At 40.0% G+C, this 18,506-nt stretch overlaps 1 protein-coding gene across 7 annotated transcripts in view; it reads right to left on the minus strand.

Annotated features, from left to right (window-relative positions):
- Positions 1-18,506, minus strand: part of LOC309871454 (uncharacterized protein) — a 255,814-nt gene that overhangs the window by 62,218 nt on the left and 175,090 nt on the right. For all 7 annotated transcript variants that reach the window (XR_014315284.1, XR_014315285.1, XR_014315286.1 and 4 more), the window contains one exon: positions 2,987-3,071. Coding sequence is in view for 1 of the 7 variants with exons in the window: in XM_082744488.1 (XP_082600614.1) it covers positions 2,987-3,071 (85 nt within the window). In the remaining 6 variants the exon portion in view is untranslated. The remainder of the gene's footprint in view (positions 1-2,986; positions 3,072-18,506) is intronic.

An 18,506-nucleotide genomic window follows, 5' to 3' on the forward strand; every position in this document is an offset into this window, starting at 1 on the left:
AAAATAATAGTTTTCAAATTGGAAAAGGCTTGTTCCTTAGCAGAAGTGCCATTTTTGTTCATGGAGCACATGCCTCAGAAGAATAGAGAGAGTTCCTTAAAATATAGAAAACAAGGTCCCAGCTTGTACTCAGCAACCAGACTGAGAGCACCGGGGCAGCAACCTGGACATCAACAAGTGTTGCACGTGACTCTTGTGCACAGTACAGTTTTAGAAATACATCCAGCTATTTCTAAGATGCTGAAAGAGAAGGTAACTTCAGCCATCAAACCCTAGGGTGGCAGAGGCAGATCTGGTACGACCAGGATGATGGGCCCAGAGGGCTGCTTGAAGGTCAGAGAGCATGCGGGGTTTGCACCAATGTCCACGGTGAAAAGGAGGTGGCAGGACAATGGGAAGTTAGGTCAGGACCTCCAATAGCACACAAAGAGATCAGCTGAGCAAAGCAGGCTTAGGCAAGACTCCACATCACTGGGTTTATGAACCTGGACAGGGAGAACATTTTTGTTTGTACTAATCTCTAAATGAAACGTAGCCCTTCCTTTAATTCTGTGTATAGGCAACAAACCAATGTAGCATTAGCAGGACCCATGACTTTATACTAAAAGAAGTCAGAGAGATCTTACAGTGCCATTTTTACTCATCACTGCTTCGAAACTATGATTGTTCTTAGGTCCCTTTCTCAATCCTGCAATTTAACAGACTATTACAGAAACACATCTATTAAAGGATTACAAATTAAAGGAAAAAATGGATATAAAATTGGTTTCCTTTGTAATCCCAGATATTATATTCTATGGATTTAAAACATTCCTCAGGAAAAAGTCCATGGGCTTTGCCAGACTGTCAAACATCCATGTACCTGAAGGCCTGGACTAAAGAAACTATGGAGAAGCCAGCATGGTCCTTACAAGTCTATCAGAAAGATCCAGGCTGTGCCTCTTCCAGAGCCAAGAGGGACCTAAGGACAGTGACAGGGAGAGAAACACCCTCCAGGTGCACTGAGCATCTAAGCCATTCCTCCTTGGTATACCTTTGGTATAGACCACAGCCTGTATCCTGTGGCCACTGATCTGTGGGACAGAAATCATGGTGCCAGGCCTAAACTGGGACATGCAAACCTGAGGATCTACCTTCTCCTGGAGGCCAGCCTGACTGTCCAGTCTCTCACTTGCATATCTTCAGGTCTGCAACCCGCCTCTGCTCATTTAGCCAGCCATCCTTCTTAGGCAGTGCTGGAAGCACCACCTTTCCACCTGCTGGAATGAGACAGTCATACTTGCTCACCAGCAAAAGACAAATTCCTTCATAGAGGTCCTGAGAAGGGCATGCACACCTTTATTAAAAAGAGCGATCCTCCATTCCAAGCTGATGGGTTAGTACCATGCAAAGCCCTTCACTCATCTTTACAAAAAAACTAGGGAACTGGGGGTTCTTCCAATGTCCAGGTTAATACCTCTGCTTTCCAGATGAAGAAAAAGAGGCTTGGCAAGGTCAGCCACTGTATAATAATAATATCTGTTACTATTACCTATTAATACTGTTATTAATACTTAATTATGGGCTATGAGTATTAATATGGATTCTAATCTTAACTTCCAAACTGTATCATATAGTATTAGTCAATCATAATTAATGACAGATAATATTCAGAACAGCTAAGAGTAATAATAATAATAATGATATTGCCATCTTGCCATGTACTAGACCACGGATTGCACATTGTACTCTCATTTCCTCGTATAATCTTTACACAACCTTCTATTATTATGGTTGTTTTGTAGGTGGAGAAATCAGGAATTGAAGGAGGTGTCCAAAGTCCCACAGAGAAACTAGCGATTTCCTTAGATTTGAATGCAGGCTGACATTTCTGACAGAAAGTTCAAGTTCTCTTCCTTGTGTGAGGGGCTTCTGGTCCTCACTGTACCGCTTACATCAGACATACAGATTCTCCGCTAATTGGTTTACAGAAACTTCGTGGTCTCAACATCTCAGAAGCCACTGGAGAAGTTTCTTGCAGACCTCCCTTTACTGTCCCTCAGGTCTTCTGCAACTTGAGTCAGCGCTAAGCAAAAGCCACAAAGAGAGTCCCAGGAGGTGTGGTGTGACCAGAAATAAACACAGGCAGGGAACATTTGAACCAAAACGCAATGAAACTTGACAACCAGGACATGCCAGGACATGCCAGCACATGGCTCATAAAGGTTGCAACTCTTATTGTGAACATTCACAGTCACTTGGTTAAAACAATACTGCTAATAATACCACCTGCTGGCACTAATGGGGGTTCTCTGGTATTAGGGTACAGCACTGTGCAAGCACTGCAGGGAAAGGGCTATGAACCACAGCAGATGGACATTTTGATGCCCTTCAAGGGAGGAGATGCAGGGTAGAGTTAAGGGGTGGAATTTCCCTGGCTCATTCCATGACGCCAAGACCAAGGTTAGAAATGAACTGAACCACCTTGTAAAAAGCATTATATATAAAGTCATCTGTTTACTTCAGCCGCTGCTGTCACAAGCCCCATGTTCCTATCAAGGGTTGAAAGCAAACACTGTAAGCGGCTAAAAGAACAACATCGTTTCTGATTCTCTCCTAAGACCTGATTCACTCACAAAATGGGCTTATGAACTTAAAATTATGGGAGAGGAGGAGGGAAGGGAAAGACAAGAACCCTTTTATTTAGCATCTTATTCACAATGAAAATTGGCACAGAAGCCAACCACATACATTAACATAGCTTGGGCAAGTTTAAAGCTTATGAATACATTTCTGTGGAAAAATGTGAATATGGAAAATCCCCTCTTATTTTGCCCTTTCCAAAAAAGCCATGAGTTCTGGGCTCAGTGTGTATCCGTAACCTCACTTAGACACTGGGAAACGCCAAGTGGGACTAAACTGGGGGAGTCTCGGGTCTGGAGGGTGCTGAGGATCTGCTACCTTGGAACCAGAGGAGAGGAAGAGAGGAGGCTTACAATTCACTCACCAGTAAGGTTTCATCATAAACTGCAGAGGGGGAGCACAAGTAGAACAGGCTGAGGTTCTCCACGTCCCTCTGGTGATGCAGGTGTCTGTTGAAGGAGATTCATTATTATTAGAAGGGGCGAGATCTCTTTCCAATCTAACTCAAAATACACCAATTAAAAAGGGGAGTTAAAAAAAAAAAAAAAACTGTACAAAGCAATAACCAGGAGTCTGAGCTAGTGATCTTGTCATTGAGTTTTATTCACACAGGTTTTCCTGGGGGACCCTTTAAGTATTTAGAAACACAAAGTAATTCGTCTTCCTGAAGACTAACTTGAGGGTGGAGGCTTCTGTCACCATTTCCTTTTGTTTTAGGTATTTTGCAGGCACTAGCAGATGTTTTCCCTGACAGTTTCCTTGGAGAATAAGGGAGGTAACTATTCATTCACAGACGGGGGAAACAGACTGGAGATAAAGAGGCTAAGGAAATTGTCCACAACTGCAGCATACCATCTATCAGCATATCTGCCTGCCATCCATCCATCCATCCATCCATCCATCCATCCATCCATCCAATGGATATTTATTGGCAGCCCAAAGGGCACTCCCCTCTACACTTGCAAAGGTCTATAGAAGCCTTGGGGAAATGCAATTCCTAAAACTCATCTTCACTGATGAGCCTAGAGAGCTAGAGCAGTGTTGGTCCTGGTGGAGGAGACAGCATGCAAAGGCTGTAAAGTGGGAAAGAGAAGATTTAAGAATCAAGTAGAATTCTGACTTAAATGTGTACCCAACCACTTTGCTAGAAATGGTCAAATAAGAAAACCTAATGACTAGGAACATAACCGTGGACACATTTCTAGGAAGTATTCAGCAAGTATTTATTGAGTACCTACTATGTGGCAAACTCTGGACTAGGCCCTGGGAACAGGGCTTCTAGCACTCTCAGTCCAGCTGTGAAGATAGACAGGAAACAACATACCCCCCATGTGACAAGTGCTGCAGGCTTCAAGAGAGCTGAGGACAGAGCACATGACTGGTCTGCAGGCTCAGAGAAAAAGCAGCATATACTAAGGCCTTGCTGTGGGAACCAGGTTCTGAGGAAATGTCCCAAGGCCAGTGTGGGTGTGGGTGGTGTGGCTGGTGTGGGTGGTCATTTAAGCCTTCTAGGCTATGCTGAAAGCAATGTAAAGTCATTTAGGGTTTAAGACAGGGAAGATACTATCATGCTTGCTTTTTAAACTATGCTTCTGGCTTCTGGGAATGGAATGGCCCCTGGTGGCAAATGGTAGAAGCAGGGAGACCACTAAGGCAGAAATTCAGGCAAGATGACAGTAGCACATGAATTAGGACCTTTCAGGTAGAGATGGAAAAAATGAGAGGTAGGCTTAGAACATACAGAGGAAAAAGCACTGCAGGAGAGGAAATCAGAACCTCTCCTTGGAAAGCAAAGGAATGGGAGAGGAAGGAAATGCCTCCGCCCAGAGTGGTTTTTGGAGACATCGTGGATATTACAGGAGTCAAGGAGGAACAGGCCCTCCAAGATCTGGCAGGTCCATGCCAGCAGACAGGTGGTGGTTGTGGGGAGACTTCTAGAGACCAGCTCCTCACCCAGCTTAGCTATAAGGAGAGAAGAGCTGAAATGAACTAGCTTCCAGAATGTCAGATACATCTCTACTCATTCTCCTCTTTCATAAGAAAGGCTAGATTTTTCTATTTTTTTTTTCTGTGCTGTGACATTTCCAGGCCTAAAATCCAAAAACAGAAGAAGGAAATGCCAAGTTTTTGATATTTGATACTACAGTTTCCCAGATACATTTAGTATAAAATTCAACAATGGTAGAAATGAATCAATATTAAATATTAAATTTCAAAAATAATATTAAAATATTAAAACTGGGGCACCTGGGTGGCTCAGTGGGTTGAAGTCTCTGCCTTCAGCTCAGGTCATGATCCCAGGGTCCTGGGATCGAGCCCCGCATCAGGCCCTCTGCTCAGTGGGGAGCCTGCTTCCCTTCCTCTCTCTCTGCCTGTCTCTCTGCCTACTTGTGATCTCTGTCAAATAAATAAATAAAATCTTAAAAAAAAATAAAATAAAATATTAAAACTAGTTTTAGCCTAATTTTTGGAAATTGCAAAATAAGAGACTGGTAGCCTGAGTTCTTTGTTCCTTTAGCCCAAACCGCATATCAGTACCTTCTCAGAGATCAAGCTTTCCTTTGCATGCAATTGGGCATATGTGACAGCCAGCCCTGCCCACACTTGAGGTGTCACTCTCTGCCTGCAGGTCTCGTAGCACTGCGTTGATAGCCATAGGTCAGCAATTACCTTGGACTTTTTGTTAATAAGCTTTATAAATTACTAATCAGAGTCCTTTAAATGATTAGGAAGCTGGGCCTGGATATCATATCATACAAATTTGTCATAAGATACGCAACTTAGTGTTTTAATTTGGCAAGTGATTTTTTTTTTAAGTAGAGCAAGTATCATTTTGTCAATCTGTTATTCAGAGGACAACTTTGGAACATCACTTCTAATAGCAAAATGGACCAAGAACCATAAGAGTAAATAATGATAATAATATGTTTATATATCTCATAAATACTTCCAAATATCCTAAGTTGCTTTTGTGTGTGGGGGGGAGGAGGTGGTTATGGAATGAACGTAGGTATGCAGAGAATAGAAGGTGGTTCTTGTTATTTTTCAAAACCAGTTCATCTTTTCTAATGAGTCATATCTCTGTGTCTAAGCCAAGTTCTTCCATGTCCCCACTGGCCTCGGCTTTGGGAATCCTGGGTGTGACTCATGGGTCATGATCCTGAAGACAGAGTCCTATATTTCTCCAAAAACAATTTAGGCCCCTCCGCCTGTGATGCAATGATACAACTCCATATAAATCAGGAGGCGCGTTTATGGGTTGACTAATATGTTAACACCCTGTGATCCAGAAATGGAATTGCCTAAACCTTTTTAGGCTGGGTCATATAAATTGTGTCTCAGGTAGTGTTCTGGAGTTTTCAATGTATTCCAAGATGATGTGGCACATTAGGACATGATTAGGACAACAAATGATGATTAATATGCATGACTCTGTGCAACTCTTAACAATTTTTTGTTAGAAAGAGATCAGTTCTTTTGTGTTTACTTTGGTTCTTAATTTTATGCCATCATTCTTAGAACAGCAAAACTAGAACCGCAAAAACTACTCCTAGTCCCCAGGATAGGAACAAGAAATCATAATACTGACCTTCATGACTTATAAACACAATACCATTCAGCTTTATTTGAGGAACTGAATGAATTCAATTTCTAATTATACCTTTTTCCCCCAACACTTAAATTCAGCTTTGCAAAAGTCGTCGCCTATAGACTCTTTGGGTGACAACTTTTGCAAGAACCACTTTTTGCCATCTTAGTAAGTTCCACCAGAAGCCAACTATACTCAGAGGACAGATAAGATTGTTTGTAAGAAAAATAGAAACAAAATCTTTTTAAAAAAAATCAAGTTCAATTCAATGTATCTGTTATTAAAAGATATGGTTTTGAAACAAACCTAGAAGGGCAACTGTGTGTTTTACTCGAAACAACTGGTCGCTGCCTGGAGAGGAGGATTGAAGAGATACTGGTTCTGAGGAGAAATAATCACATTGACTATAATATCTGTCATAGGCTCAGAATTTATATAGGATATTATATAGGAATATTATATAGGCATAGTGGTTTTAATGCCATCTACTTGCCATCCATACCCTACTTCCTAAGCCAGAATATTAAAAATGATTTTGCTGTAAATAAGATGAAACACAATATTGAGATGACATGTTATCTGATATATTTCCATTGCCATAAGTACTCTGTATCTTTCACACTCAAGAAAGCCTATCATCAAACATCAGAGAGGCTGCCCTTTCAGGTTTGTTTCAAAACCATATCTTTTAACAACAGATACACTGAATTGAACTTGATTTAAAAATTAAAAAAAAAGATTTTTCACCAGTGAAGAATATCTTGACACCAGATAGGTGAGCTCTCTCCTCCTCCATGGCTTCCACGTTCATCATATTCCAATGACTTTCTAATGTTTATTCTTCAGACCAGAATCTTCCCTGAGCTCTACATTTTCCATAATATGTTAGACCTCTTCAACTCAAACATTTTGATAAACTCAAAAACAAACAAACAAACAAACAAACAACTTCTTACTCTAAAAAGACTCTCTTTGCATATTTTGTATTCCATTAATGACATTAGTATGAAACCAGACTAGACCCTCAAAGTCATGCCTCTTTTTCTTTCCACCAAACTATAATCAGCCAGTAAATCCTTGTTATTTTAAAACTTGACTTCTATCTATGCCTTAAACCTCACATCTTTTCTTCAGGTATTAGTTTTTTACAGCTACATAACAGATTACCAAAAAAAAAAAAAAAAAAAAAATTAGCAGCTTTTAAATAATTTGTTATAACAAATATAGCTATTTGTTAATAAAATTAACAATTTATTATGTCATGGTTTCCTCAGTAAGAAGTCTGGGTTAGCTGAGTCCTCTGATCAGAGTCTCACTGGTTACTTTCTCATCTGAAGGTTCTGGGGAAATAATCTGCTTCCAAGCTCTTTCAGGCTGTTGGCAGAATCTAGTTCCTTATGGCTGCAGAACTGAGTTCCCATTTCCCTGTTGGTAGTCAAGCTGGGGTCTTCTTTCAGTTCTTGGAGGCCCACATACGAAGCTCTACCATATTTCAAGCTAGCAATGGGGAAGCAGGGAAGGGTGCTTGGGTGGCTCAGTTGGTTAGGCCTCTGCCTTCAGCTCAGGTCATGATTCTGGGGTTCTGGGATCAAGTCCCATGGCAGGATTCCCTACTCAGCGGGAGCCTGCTTCTTTCTCTGACTGCCTCTTCCCCTGCTCATGTGCTCTCTTTCTCAAATAAATAAATAAAATCATAAAAAACTCCCCCCGCTCATGCGCTCTCTAATAAATAAATAAAATCTTTTAAAAAATGAATTTGTCTCTCTGCAACTTGTGCCCCTTTCCCCTAGCTTTTAAAAAACAAAACAAACAAATAAATAAATAAATAAAACTAGCAATGGGGAATCTCCCTCATATCAAATTCCTCTCATAGTTTGAATCTCTCTCACCAGGAAGATCCTAGTCCCTTTCCGGAAGCATCTGACTAGGTCATGCTCACTCAAGATAATTTCCTTTTCTTAAAGTCAACTCTTTGGGACCTTAACTCTTTCTGCAAAACCCCCTCGTGGCAGCATGGAAGTAGGTGCTTAACAGAATATTGGGAGGAGGCTGTGTGTACCAGGACATGTGCTGAAGAGATTATGAAAGGTGTCCTGCCTTCCACATTTTCCATGGTCCACCACTTTAGCTGAGGCTCTCAGAATCTCTGCACAGATCATTACAATAACCTTCTGACTCTGCCTTGAAGTGGATTCTCCAAAAAGCAGAACTTGAGAGAATGACACAAGTCTCGGCAGTCTATTTGTAAAGTTAACTTAGGAAACACTCCTGAGGCAGTAAGGAAGTGAAATAGAAAAGGAAGAAAACCAATGCAAAGTATTTTAGCGACTAGGGCTCATTCCTGCTGAGGAGGGGGAGGAAGCTGGGATACTTATCTTCCAATTCTCACCATTATTGCTTGACAGCCATTCCTACTTGCTTGGCAAAAGCTCTCTGAGATTTCTGCATCTTGTCTAACTAAATAAAACACAGATCTGATCCTATCATTTAACTTTTTAAAACCCCTATCTGTTCACACAGTCAACAAACTGTATTTACTGTGTATCTATGATGTGCAATACACCATTATAATCATTGTGGACTCAACACTTACATACGGATCTTGTAACCGGAGTGACCCCCCAAAAAACTACCAATTCTTTAGGATATTCAACATCTAACATGAACCTATTTTGGCAGCATCTTCTCTCATCTTCTTCATTAAAATAATCCTCCATTTAGGTCACCCAAAGTTCTTTCTCAGTGTTATTAGAAAATGTTGTGCTCCTTCATACTTCCATGAACCTTGCTCAATGTAAAATGTTTTTCCTTCCAGAGAAACTCCTACAAAATATTTGATTAGAAATCTATTTCCTCTGAGCATCATCCTGACAACTTTTGCCTCAAAAGAACTTACCACTGTTATTACTTATATCTTAGGGCCTACTGCATACAAGGTCCTTCTGGAATAAATGCATTCAAAAATCAGGAAAAAATGCAACAATATTAGATTATATTCTTTTTGTATAAAGAACTATATCAAAATTTCTTTTTGCTTTAGACTTCCATATATGGTATTGTTACTGGTTGCAGATACTCATACATGTAGGCAGATAGAAAAACAAAGGAATAGACAAGTAGAGAGGGACAGATAAACATCTGTGAATAGACAGATACATAGATAAAATGAAAATAGTAATTTTTATATTTTGGGATTCAATACAAGAGTCCGCTGGTCAATGTGCCCTTGGGGCTAGATTGTTCTTGTTGTTGTTTAACTCTATTGAAGTATAACTGACAAATAAAAAATGCATACAAAATGCATACAATATACTTTATTGAAGTATAACTGACAAATAAAAAATGCATACATAGGTGAACAACCTAATGTTTTAATATACATAAGCACTGTGAAATGATTACCAAAATCAAGCTAATTAACATATCCATCACCTCACATAGTATTGCATGTGTAGGTACGTGTATGTGTGTGTCTGAGTGTGTGTGTGTGGTTAAAACTTTGGGCAAATTTCAAGTGTATAATACAGTAAACTAGAGTTGCCATGCTATACGTTAGATCTCCAGAACATAGTCATCTTGTATAACTGAAATTTTGTGCCCTTTGACCAACATCTCCACATTTCCCCCACCCCTCAACCTCTGGCAACCATGATTCTACCCTGTGCTTCTATGAGTTCAAATATTTTATCATATTTTTTACTTTTTTTTTTTTTTTTTAGTGAGCTCTACACTCAGTGTGCGGCTTGAACTCACCATCCCAAGATCAAGAGTCACATGCTCTACTTATTGAGGCATCCAGGCACCCCAAACTGAACTATTTTAGATTCTACATATAAGTGGGATCATGCAATATTTGTCCTTCTGGGACTGGCTTATTTCATTTAGCATAATGTCCTCCAGGTTCACCTATATTGTCACAAATAGCAGGATTTCCATCTTTTTTTAAAATATTTTATTTATTTGACAGAGAGAGAGAGATCACAAGTAGGCAGAGAGAGAAGAGGAAGCAGGCTCCCTGCCAGGCCGAGAGTCCGACGTGGGGCTCGATCCCAGGACCCCGAGATCACAACCTGAGCCAAAGGCAGCGGCCCAACCAACTGACACCCAGATGCACTGATATCCATCTTTTTTTTTTTTTTTAAAGATTTATTTATTTGACAGAGAGAAATCACAAGTAGACAGAGAGGCAGCCAGAGAGAGAGAGAGGGAAGCAAGCTCCCTGCCGAGCAGAGAGCTCGATGCGGGACCCGATCCCAGGACCCTGAGATCATGACCTGAGCCGAAAGGCAGCGGCTTAATCCACTGAGCCACCCAGGCGCCCCGATATCCATCTTTTTTAAGGCTGAATAATATTCCAATGTCTGTTCCACATTTTCCTTATTCATAATTTCTCAATAGACACTTGGTTTGTTTCCATATCCTGGCTATTGAGAATGCTGCTGCAATGAATATGGGAGTACAGCTGTCTCTCTGAGATACTGATTTCATTTCCTTTGGCTATATACCCAGAAGAAGGATTATTGGATCATATAGCACTTTTAAATTTTGAGGAATCTCCATACTATTTTCCATTCCAATGTAACAATTTACATTCTCACCAACAGTAAACAAACAGTTCCTTTCCTTTGTCCTTGTCCACCCTCCCCTCACCAGCCCTTGCCATCTTCTACCTTTTTAAGCATGGCCCTCCTAACCAGTGTGAGGTCAAAACTCATTGTGATTTTGACTTTTATTTCCTTGATGATTAGGGATGTTGAGCACCTTTTCATACATCTATTGGACTTCTGCATGTCTCCTTTTGAGAAATACCTATGCACTTCTTTCCCATTTTGAATCAGGTTAGGTTCCTTTGCTATTCTGTTGTTTGAGTTTCTTACATATTTTGAATATTAACTCTATCAGATACATGGTTTACAAATATTTTCTCCCATTCAGTAGTTGGCCTTTCACTCTGCTGATCGTTTTCTTTGCCCTGCAGAAGCTTTTGACTTTGATGCAATCCCACTTGTCTTTTTTTTTTTTTTTTGCCTGTGCTTTTGGGGTTCTTTCCAAAGAATCACTGCCTAGACCAACATTAAGAAGCTTTATTCCTATGTTTTCTTCTAGTAGTTTTACTGTTTCAGGTCTTAGGTTTAAATCTTTAATTCATTTTGAGTAGATTCTTGTATGTAATGTGAAACAGGGGTCCAATTTCATGTGGATATCCAGTTTTCCCAGCACCATTTACTGAAGAGACTATTCTTTCCCCATTGTGTGTTTTTAGCATCCCTGCTGGAAATTAGTTGACCATAAATGTGTGGATTATATTCTTTACTCCATACTCTGTTTCACTGGTCTCCATGTCTGTTTTTATGCCAGTACCATCCTGTTTTGAATACCATAGCTCTGTAGTATAATTTGAAGTCTGGAATTGTGATAACTCTAATTTTTTTCTTTTTCAAGATGGTGTTGGCTATTCAGGGTCTTTTATGTTTCCATACAAATTTTAGGACTTCTTGTTCTAGCTCTGGGAAAAATCATTTGAAATCAGAAAATGTGATGCCTCTAGGAGGAAAAGAGGAAAGAAGAAAGATGGAAGGGAAGGAAAAAGGGGGAAAGGCAAGCAGGCAGAAAGAGAGGAAGGAAGGTAAGAGGAAAAAGAAAACCATATTTTTCATGGAAGAAAGAACAGGAGGCCTTGTCTAACAGGGCAAAAGCAGAACGGTGCAGAATCCCCAGGGCCTTTCCATCACAGACATTGAACCTCGGGCTCTAGCCCTTCTCAACAATGAAACGATAGGAGAATTCAGGACCCGGGCACTGCTCCGGCATAACTGTGGACAGATTTTCCCCCATATGTTTACAGAATTCCGAAAGTACAGAAATAGCTGTTGAGCTCTAAGCAGTTTTTGTAAAACTACTCCAGCTCAGAGATGTTTTCATTCTACCCTGGGGACTCCTTGGTGAAATCTAAATAAGTGGAAATGTTCAGCTATTTTGGAGTTTTCCTTGTGCTAAATAATATTCTGTAGATTGGATTATAAGCAGGAAAAAAGTAGATATTTTCACATTCACATAAATCAAAATGGCTGAATGTTTAAAACAAACAAAAAAGTGCCTTCGGGCTAAAACCAATTACGGAAATTCTTAGCCAGAAGGGATAATTTATTAGATCATTTATAATGAGCACAACATGCAAATGAAAACTGGTGTCCCTGACCTCAGCTACCACAAACACTATGATGTTTTCTATTTATAAAAATGATCACAATAAGGTTTGCAGAGGGCCCGTGGTAGGAGGATCAGGACAAGGGTGCACAAAAATCCTGCCTGATCAACCCTGACGGCAGAGACAGTTGGCTACACAGTGTGACAACTGTGGGTAACTTTTCTTTCTCTTGTGATTCTTTCTATTCAGTAACTTTACTGGTCCTTAGGGATTATTTTTTAAATTAATTAAGTCACAAAAGCAAATTGAGAACAACCCTATTCACCTAACTAGCTCCCACTCATTCTTCAGATAGCAGCTCAAACAAAATTTCCCCAGAGAAGCTTTCTCTGACCGTAAACTCCCAACAAAATCAAGCTAAGTATTATATATTATAGCCCCTAATCAGTTTCTCTCCCTTCCTTAGAATGGAAATCCCTAGAAGAGTAGAAACAATGTCTATTACACTCACCATGACATCCCCATGCCTAATCCTTAGTGGATACTCAGCAAGCATTATTGAATGAATGAATGAATGAATGGAGAAAAGAAAACTATTCTTAATTTCTAAATAATATAATTGCATTGCTAGGAAGATTTTGACTGCAGATAACTCAATATGAAACTGAACTTCATAAGATGTCCAGAGGCAGACGTTTCCAGAGTATGTTAACTGAGCAGCCCAACCATGTCAGGGCACTGAGTCTATTCACTGTCAGTGTCTTGGTTCTCTATTCATCATCACAAGATGACTGCCACAATTATGAGCACATATCCTCACAAAAGTGGGTTTAAACCCAGTAAGTGCAGAAAGAAGAGATCACGTCTCAAATATCAGCCTCTTATTACAGAAGAAAATACTCAGAAATCTACTGAAGAAACTTCTCCCTCAGGTCCCACCGGCCAGGATACATCACATGCCCTTAGCTTCCCTGCAAGGAAGACTGAAAAAACACGTGTCTGGCATTTTCCATGTCTACTAAGAGGAGGGCTCTGTGAGCAAAAAGAAAGGTAGACAGCATCTACTAGGTAGCAATCAAGACTCTGCCAGAGGGACTTAGGATTATATTCTCTATTCACCACTATTTTAAAAAACATATAATTAAAACACTTATACTATAAGAACATGGGAAGAACGTGTTCTGCACATAGCTTTTCCTGGTGCAAAGAGGCAGAGGAGCAGGAGAATCCAAAAATTCTTCATGAGTAATGACACCAATGTCTGATAAGTAACGAACCCTGTCAGGGTGCCGCCTGGCTGGCTCAGTAAGTAGAACATGCCACTCTTGATCTCGGAGTTGTTGAGTTTGAGCCCTATGTTGGGTATAGAGATTACTTAAAAATAAAATCTAAAAAAAAAAAAAAAACCCATGATATGACCTTAAAGATTATTTTGAACTCCTATTAGGTCAGAGAAATGTACCAGAAATGTATCCTGTTTCGTCTTGCCATCCATAGGCTGAGGTTGTTTAACTGATGGTTGCTGCCCATCAGTGGCTATCATGATAGCAAAATGGTTTTGTTAGATCTGGAGAACTAGTATACTATGCTTTTGTCAATTCTTTTATTCCCAAGAAATGTAAGAGCTGCTTTCAAGTACCTTTCAGATTAACCAAAATAGTCAATGAGCACCATTAACTAGACATTGTTCGGGGAACCAAAAGGATCACAGACTGTTTGATATTAGGTATAGCATCTGATGTATCTTTATAAGATTATTGAGATAATAATCTTTATCATAATCATATTAATTTATCATAATTTATAATAAACAATCTTTATCAAGATCATTGAGAAGTCAAAAGATGCAGAGACTCAATTCATGTGATGATTGGAATATAGGCTTTTATTTAAGTGTAGATACTAGAGACTTCTTCTGTCTTATTAGCTCTACTTCTAAACCTAGGGCAAAAATTCCTCAACTAGCTGCAAAGTGCTGAAATACTCCATTTCAACTTTGTTGGCAGGAATTTGACAAACCTGGGAATAGAAGCTGGCCTGAACCATTGACTAGGAGATGAAGAATGAATTTCTTCTTCAACTCAGAAAGATAGGAACATGAAGGCCCCACTTGAGGTTTTCCCAGATATGGAAGATTTGTGGCTCCACTGTTCTTTGGAATTAATCATTAAGCAGATATGGAAAATTCAACCATCAGTTGAAGCTCAGACTAGTATTGTCAGAGTGCTGTAATTATCAGCTCTCCTCAGGATGCGACATCTTTACACATCATGTCTCTTGGGATCATCTAAAATTTTGAGCAGATAAGAGGAGCAACTTCCTGGAAAATCTGCCTGATGATTTGGTATTACAGAATTCATGGTCTATTCTGTGGCTTTTTCACAAGAAAAAATTGCCAACTGTGTTACTTAGGCTTTTTTTCCTGGCTGTATCATTACCTACTATACTTGATCTTCTCTTAAACTCATTTCCTGTACTTTGCAACCCTTGTTATTTTCAAAAATTTAAAACTTTATTTCTCAATGAACACCCTCCCTTTTCTCCCATCCTGCAAGGCTCCATACATACATCCCCTCCCCCATTCCCAATGATGTGGATGCTGTTCTGTGACTGTGATGGATGAGCCTCTCAGAATACTTAACACAGACAGCAGTGAAGGTTGGTTCATTCACATGTGTAAATATTAGAGATGGAAATGTTCCTTTTGAGAGACTTTAAAAAGGTTTAATTTTGAGGACATGGCCCTTTCCCAAAGTCACTGAAAATATTTTATAAAACTGAAAAGTATTTAAGACACATTTTTTAAAAACCAGAGAAAAGTGTGGAATATGTTTCCTCATGTTGTCCAAAGGCCATATACAACAAAACTAACTGAGGATCTTGTTTCTGAAATGCAGATTCTTGGTCTTCTTAAATGAACTAAATCAAGCTCACATGGGGTGAGATTTCAAAATACGGGCTTTTGAAATTCTTTTTTTTTTTTTTTGTCTCCTTTTTCAAGGTGACTCTTACCCATCATTGGAGAATTGCTAGCATAAGGCTTTTCAGGTCTATCAACCTCCTTGATTCATCAATCAGTCAGAAACCAAGGAGGTGAATGCGTGATCAAAAGGAAACCAGGGCGCCTGGGTGGCTCAGTGGATTAAGCCGCTGCCTTCGGCTCGGGTCATGATCTCAGGGTCCTGGGATCAAGTCCCGCATCGGGCTCTCTGCTCAGCAGGTGGGGCCTGCTTCCCTTCCCCTCTCTCTGCCTGCCTCTCTGCCTACTTGTGATCTCTCTCTGTCAAATAAATAAATAAAATCTTTAAAAAAAAAAAAAAAAAGGAGGCCAAAGAAAGTGTTCCTAGATACAAGGCTTGTCATGGCTGTCACTCTAAGTATCTTGTGCCATGGACTTCTATGGCAAACCAGGAAGCCAGTAATACATTCCTTCTCAGATTTGCTTTTTCCCAAAAGCATAAAATTAAATACATATGATTATGAAGAAAATTAATTATATTAAAATATAATTCTATCCATGGATACCTTTGGGATCTGGGAACACCAGATTAAGAATCCCGGAAACAAGGGACAAAGGAACCCAACTACCAGAACCTGCTAAGTGGGAATGACAGATCAGATTTGGTTGGGCGCTATCTAATGCTTGCAGTCTAATTTAGGAACAGTTGTAGCAGGAGACTCTAAAAATGCTTAAGAGAGAAGAGTCATTAAAGGTGAAAAGTGTTTAAGGATGGAATCCATATGAAAACGATAAAATGCATACCCTATTCTCCTCTGTCTTCCATCTCTCTCTTTACACTTCCCCTCAGCCCACACAAATGGAAAATACTCCTCTAGTCAAAAATCCATACCTTGGCCCTACATCTCCCTCTAGCTACCATGGCACCTCTCCTTTTTTTTCTTAGCAAAGCATCTAGAAAAGCTGTCCGCACTTTACTCCTCTCACCCATCATCCGCCTTTTGTCCCCATTTCACCATTAATGTTGCTTCCACCAAAGTCACCGACGTCTGACACTGCTGACTGCTCCCTCCACTTACAGTTTACTAATTTAACTTCCTAGTTCCTCTTTTCCTGGTTTTCTCCTGCTACAGATGCTCCTTTTAGTTTCTCCTTCATGGACTCCTGTTTTTCCATTATCCCAAAAATGTGTCTCATCACTAGCTTTTGTCCAATCCTCTTTCCCTCACTTTCCTTCAAATTTTATCTGTCCCTCCTCCTGATTCCCACATACTGCCTTATTTTAGGCCTCCATCTTTATTACCAATTATTTATTGCAACTATTTATTGCCTCCCTGTCTTCAGGTTCCTTTCCAATCTATTCCTACCCACTCTCAAGGAAGAGGCATTTCTCCTCCTTGGAGCTGACCTTCCCCTTGGGTTTCAAAGCATTGTTTGCCCTAGTTTTCCTTCCAAATATCTTGGAAGCCACTCTTATCCAGGTGAGGTATCTCTCTGTGTGTCCCTGTAGTACCCTGAAACCTAGCAATGCTCTCAAAATTGTCCCACCAATGATCTCCCCCTTCTAGACTATGGGCTCCAGGAGGGTTCACAGGACTTAGCCTGGGCCTTCTATGTCTGTCCTTCAATGACACACATTGAGGGTTTCAAAAATTCCTCATTAAATTAAGACAATTAATTATATTAAGGAAGGAACAACAAAAAATTGATTTTTTAAATGAAAAACAAACTGGGATAACAATAAGTTCTACCACTCATTCTCTGCCTCTTTGGGCAGTAAACGCTATAAGAATGTATATGCAATGACATAAAACAGTAAAGGACATGGTAAGAAGAAAGAGGTGGTTAATCATATTTTCCCTTCAGACATGGCCAAATAAAAAATCTCTGAATCTCCTACCAGCAGATGACTGACACACTAGATTCACCTCATTCATGCACCTTTTCATTCATTCAACACCTAACTTTGAGTGGCTACTACCTGCCAGTAGTAAGGCAACAGGATTCAGTGGTAAAACAAATGTTCACAGTTCCACCCTCATGGAACAACAAGTGTAATGAGAGGCTAGATAATAAATAAATCTATGCTTTTATAAGCTGTGATAAGTAAGGAAAACCTTTCTGAAGGATCTACTGGACATTCTACTTCCAGGAAGTCTCTGAGTCCTTTAAGAATTGACCTGGCCCTTCTGTGAGTCTTAAATATTTCTTTTGTCCTCTTAACCGAAGGCCTAATCTAGAAGGAACCTAAAAAGTTTACTGTTTCTCTTCCCCTCAAACACTGGTCTTGCCCCTCCAAAGAGAACACCCTCATTACATGAGGAGTGCCCCTTCTGTGAGTCTTAAATATTTCTTTTGTCCTCTTAACCAAAGGCCTAATCTAGAAGGAACCTAAAAAGTTTACTGTTTCTCTTCCCCCCAAACAATGGTCTTGACCCTCCAAAGAGAACACCCTCATTACATGAGGAGTGTCCCTTTCCTCTAAAGTCTGGAGTGAGCCTACCCTTCGTCACAGGCTGTATTCCCATTGCCTGAATCCAACATGGACTTCCACAATCAAGGCCCATCACTGTCAGCATGGTGGGAGAATAAGAGATGGTTCCTTTTAGAAAGAGATATTTATGTGGCCTAATTTTCTTTCCATTGCCTTTACTTATCATTCTGAAAATCTTACTACCTCCTCAGGCCAACTGGACTCATTGGTTCAGCCTGATTTTCTTGAGAGCCACAGAGAGCTCCTTCTCTTTGAGATTAGCATGGTAGTGGGGGAGAAAGATATGTGCTCCCCTGAAACAGTCAAGGAAACTGTGATGCTGGTTCTTGCTCTTCTCTTCTTCCTTCCCTTCATGCCTTTGGCTTCTGCCCCAACCCCCTGGAGTTAGCATATATGACACCAAGGAAAGGAGAGAAAGGGAGAAAGGAGCCGAAAGAACAAAAAAGAGAGGAAGAAAAGTTCAAATAGCAGTAAAGTAGTTAGTAGAAATCATAGTTTTTCATTGGCCTTTTCATGTAAAACAATAAATTCAGACACTGAGATGGAAGGTATCACCAGCCCCTCTCCCCCGCTACCACTCAGTTGGGTAATTGTTCATTAAGCACCTGCTATGCACCAGACAGTGTCCAATCCTGATATTGCACAAAGAACTCTTTAATTGTTCAACACATTGAGATTGTGAAGGGGTGAATGG

The sequence above is a fragment of the Mustela nivalis genome, assembly GCF_964662115.1.
Source record: "Mustela nivalis genome assembly, chromosome: 8".
NCBI classification, from domain to species: domain Eukaryota; kingdom Metazoa; phylum Chordata; class Mammalia; order Carnivora; family Mustelidae; genus Mustela; species Mustela nivalis.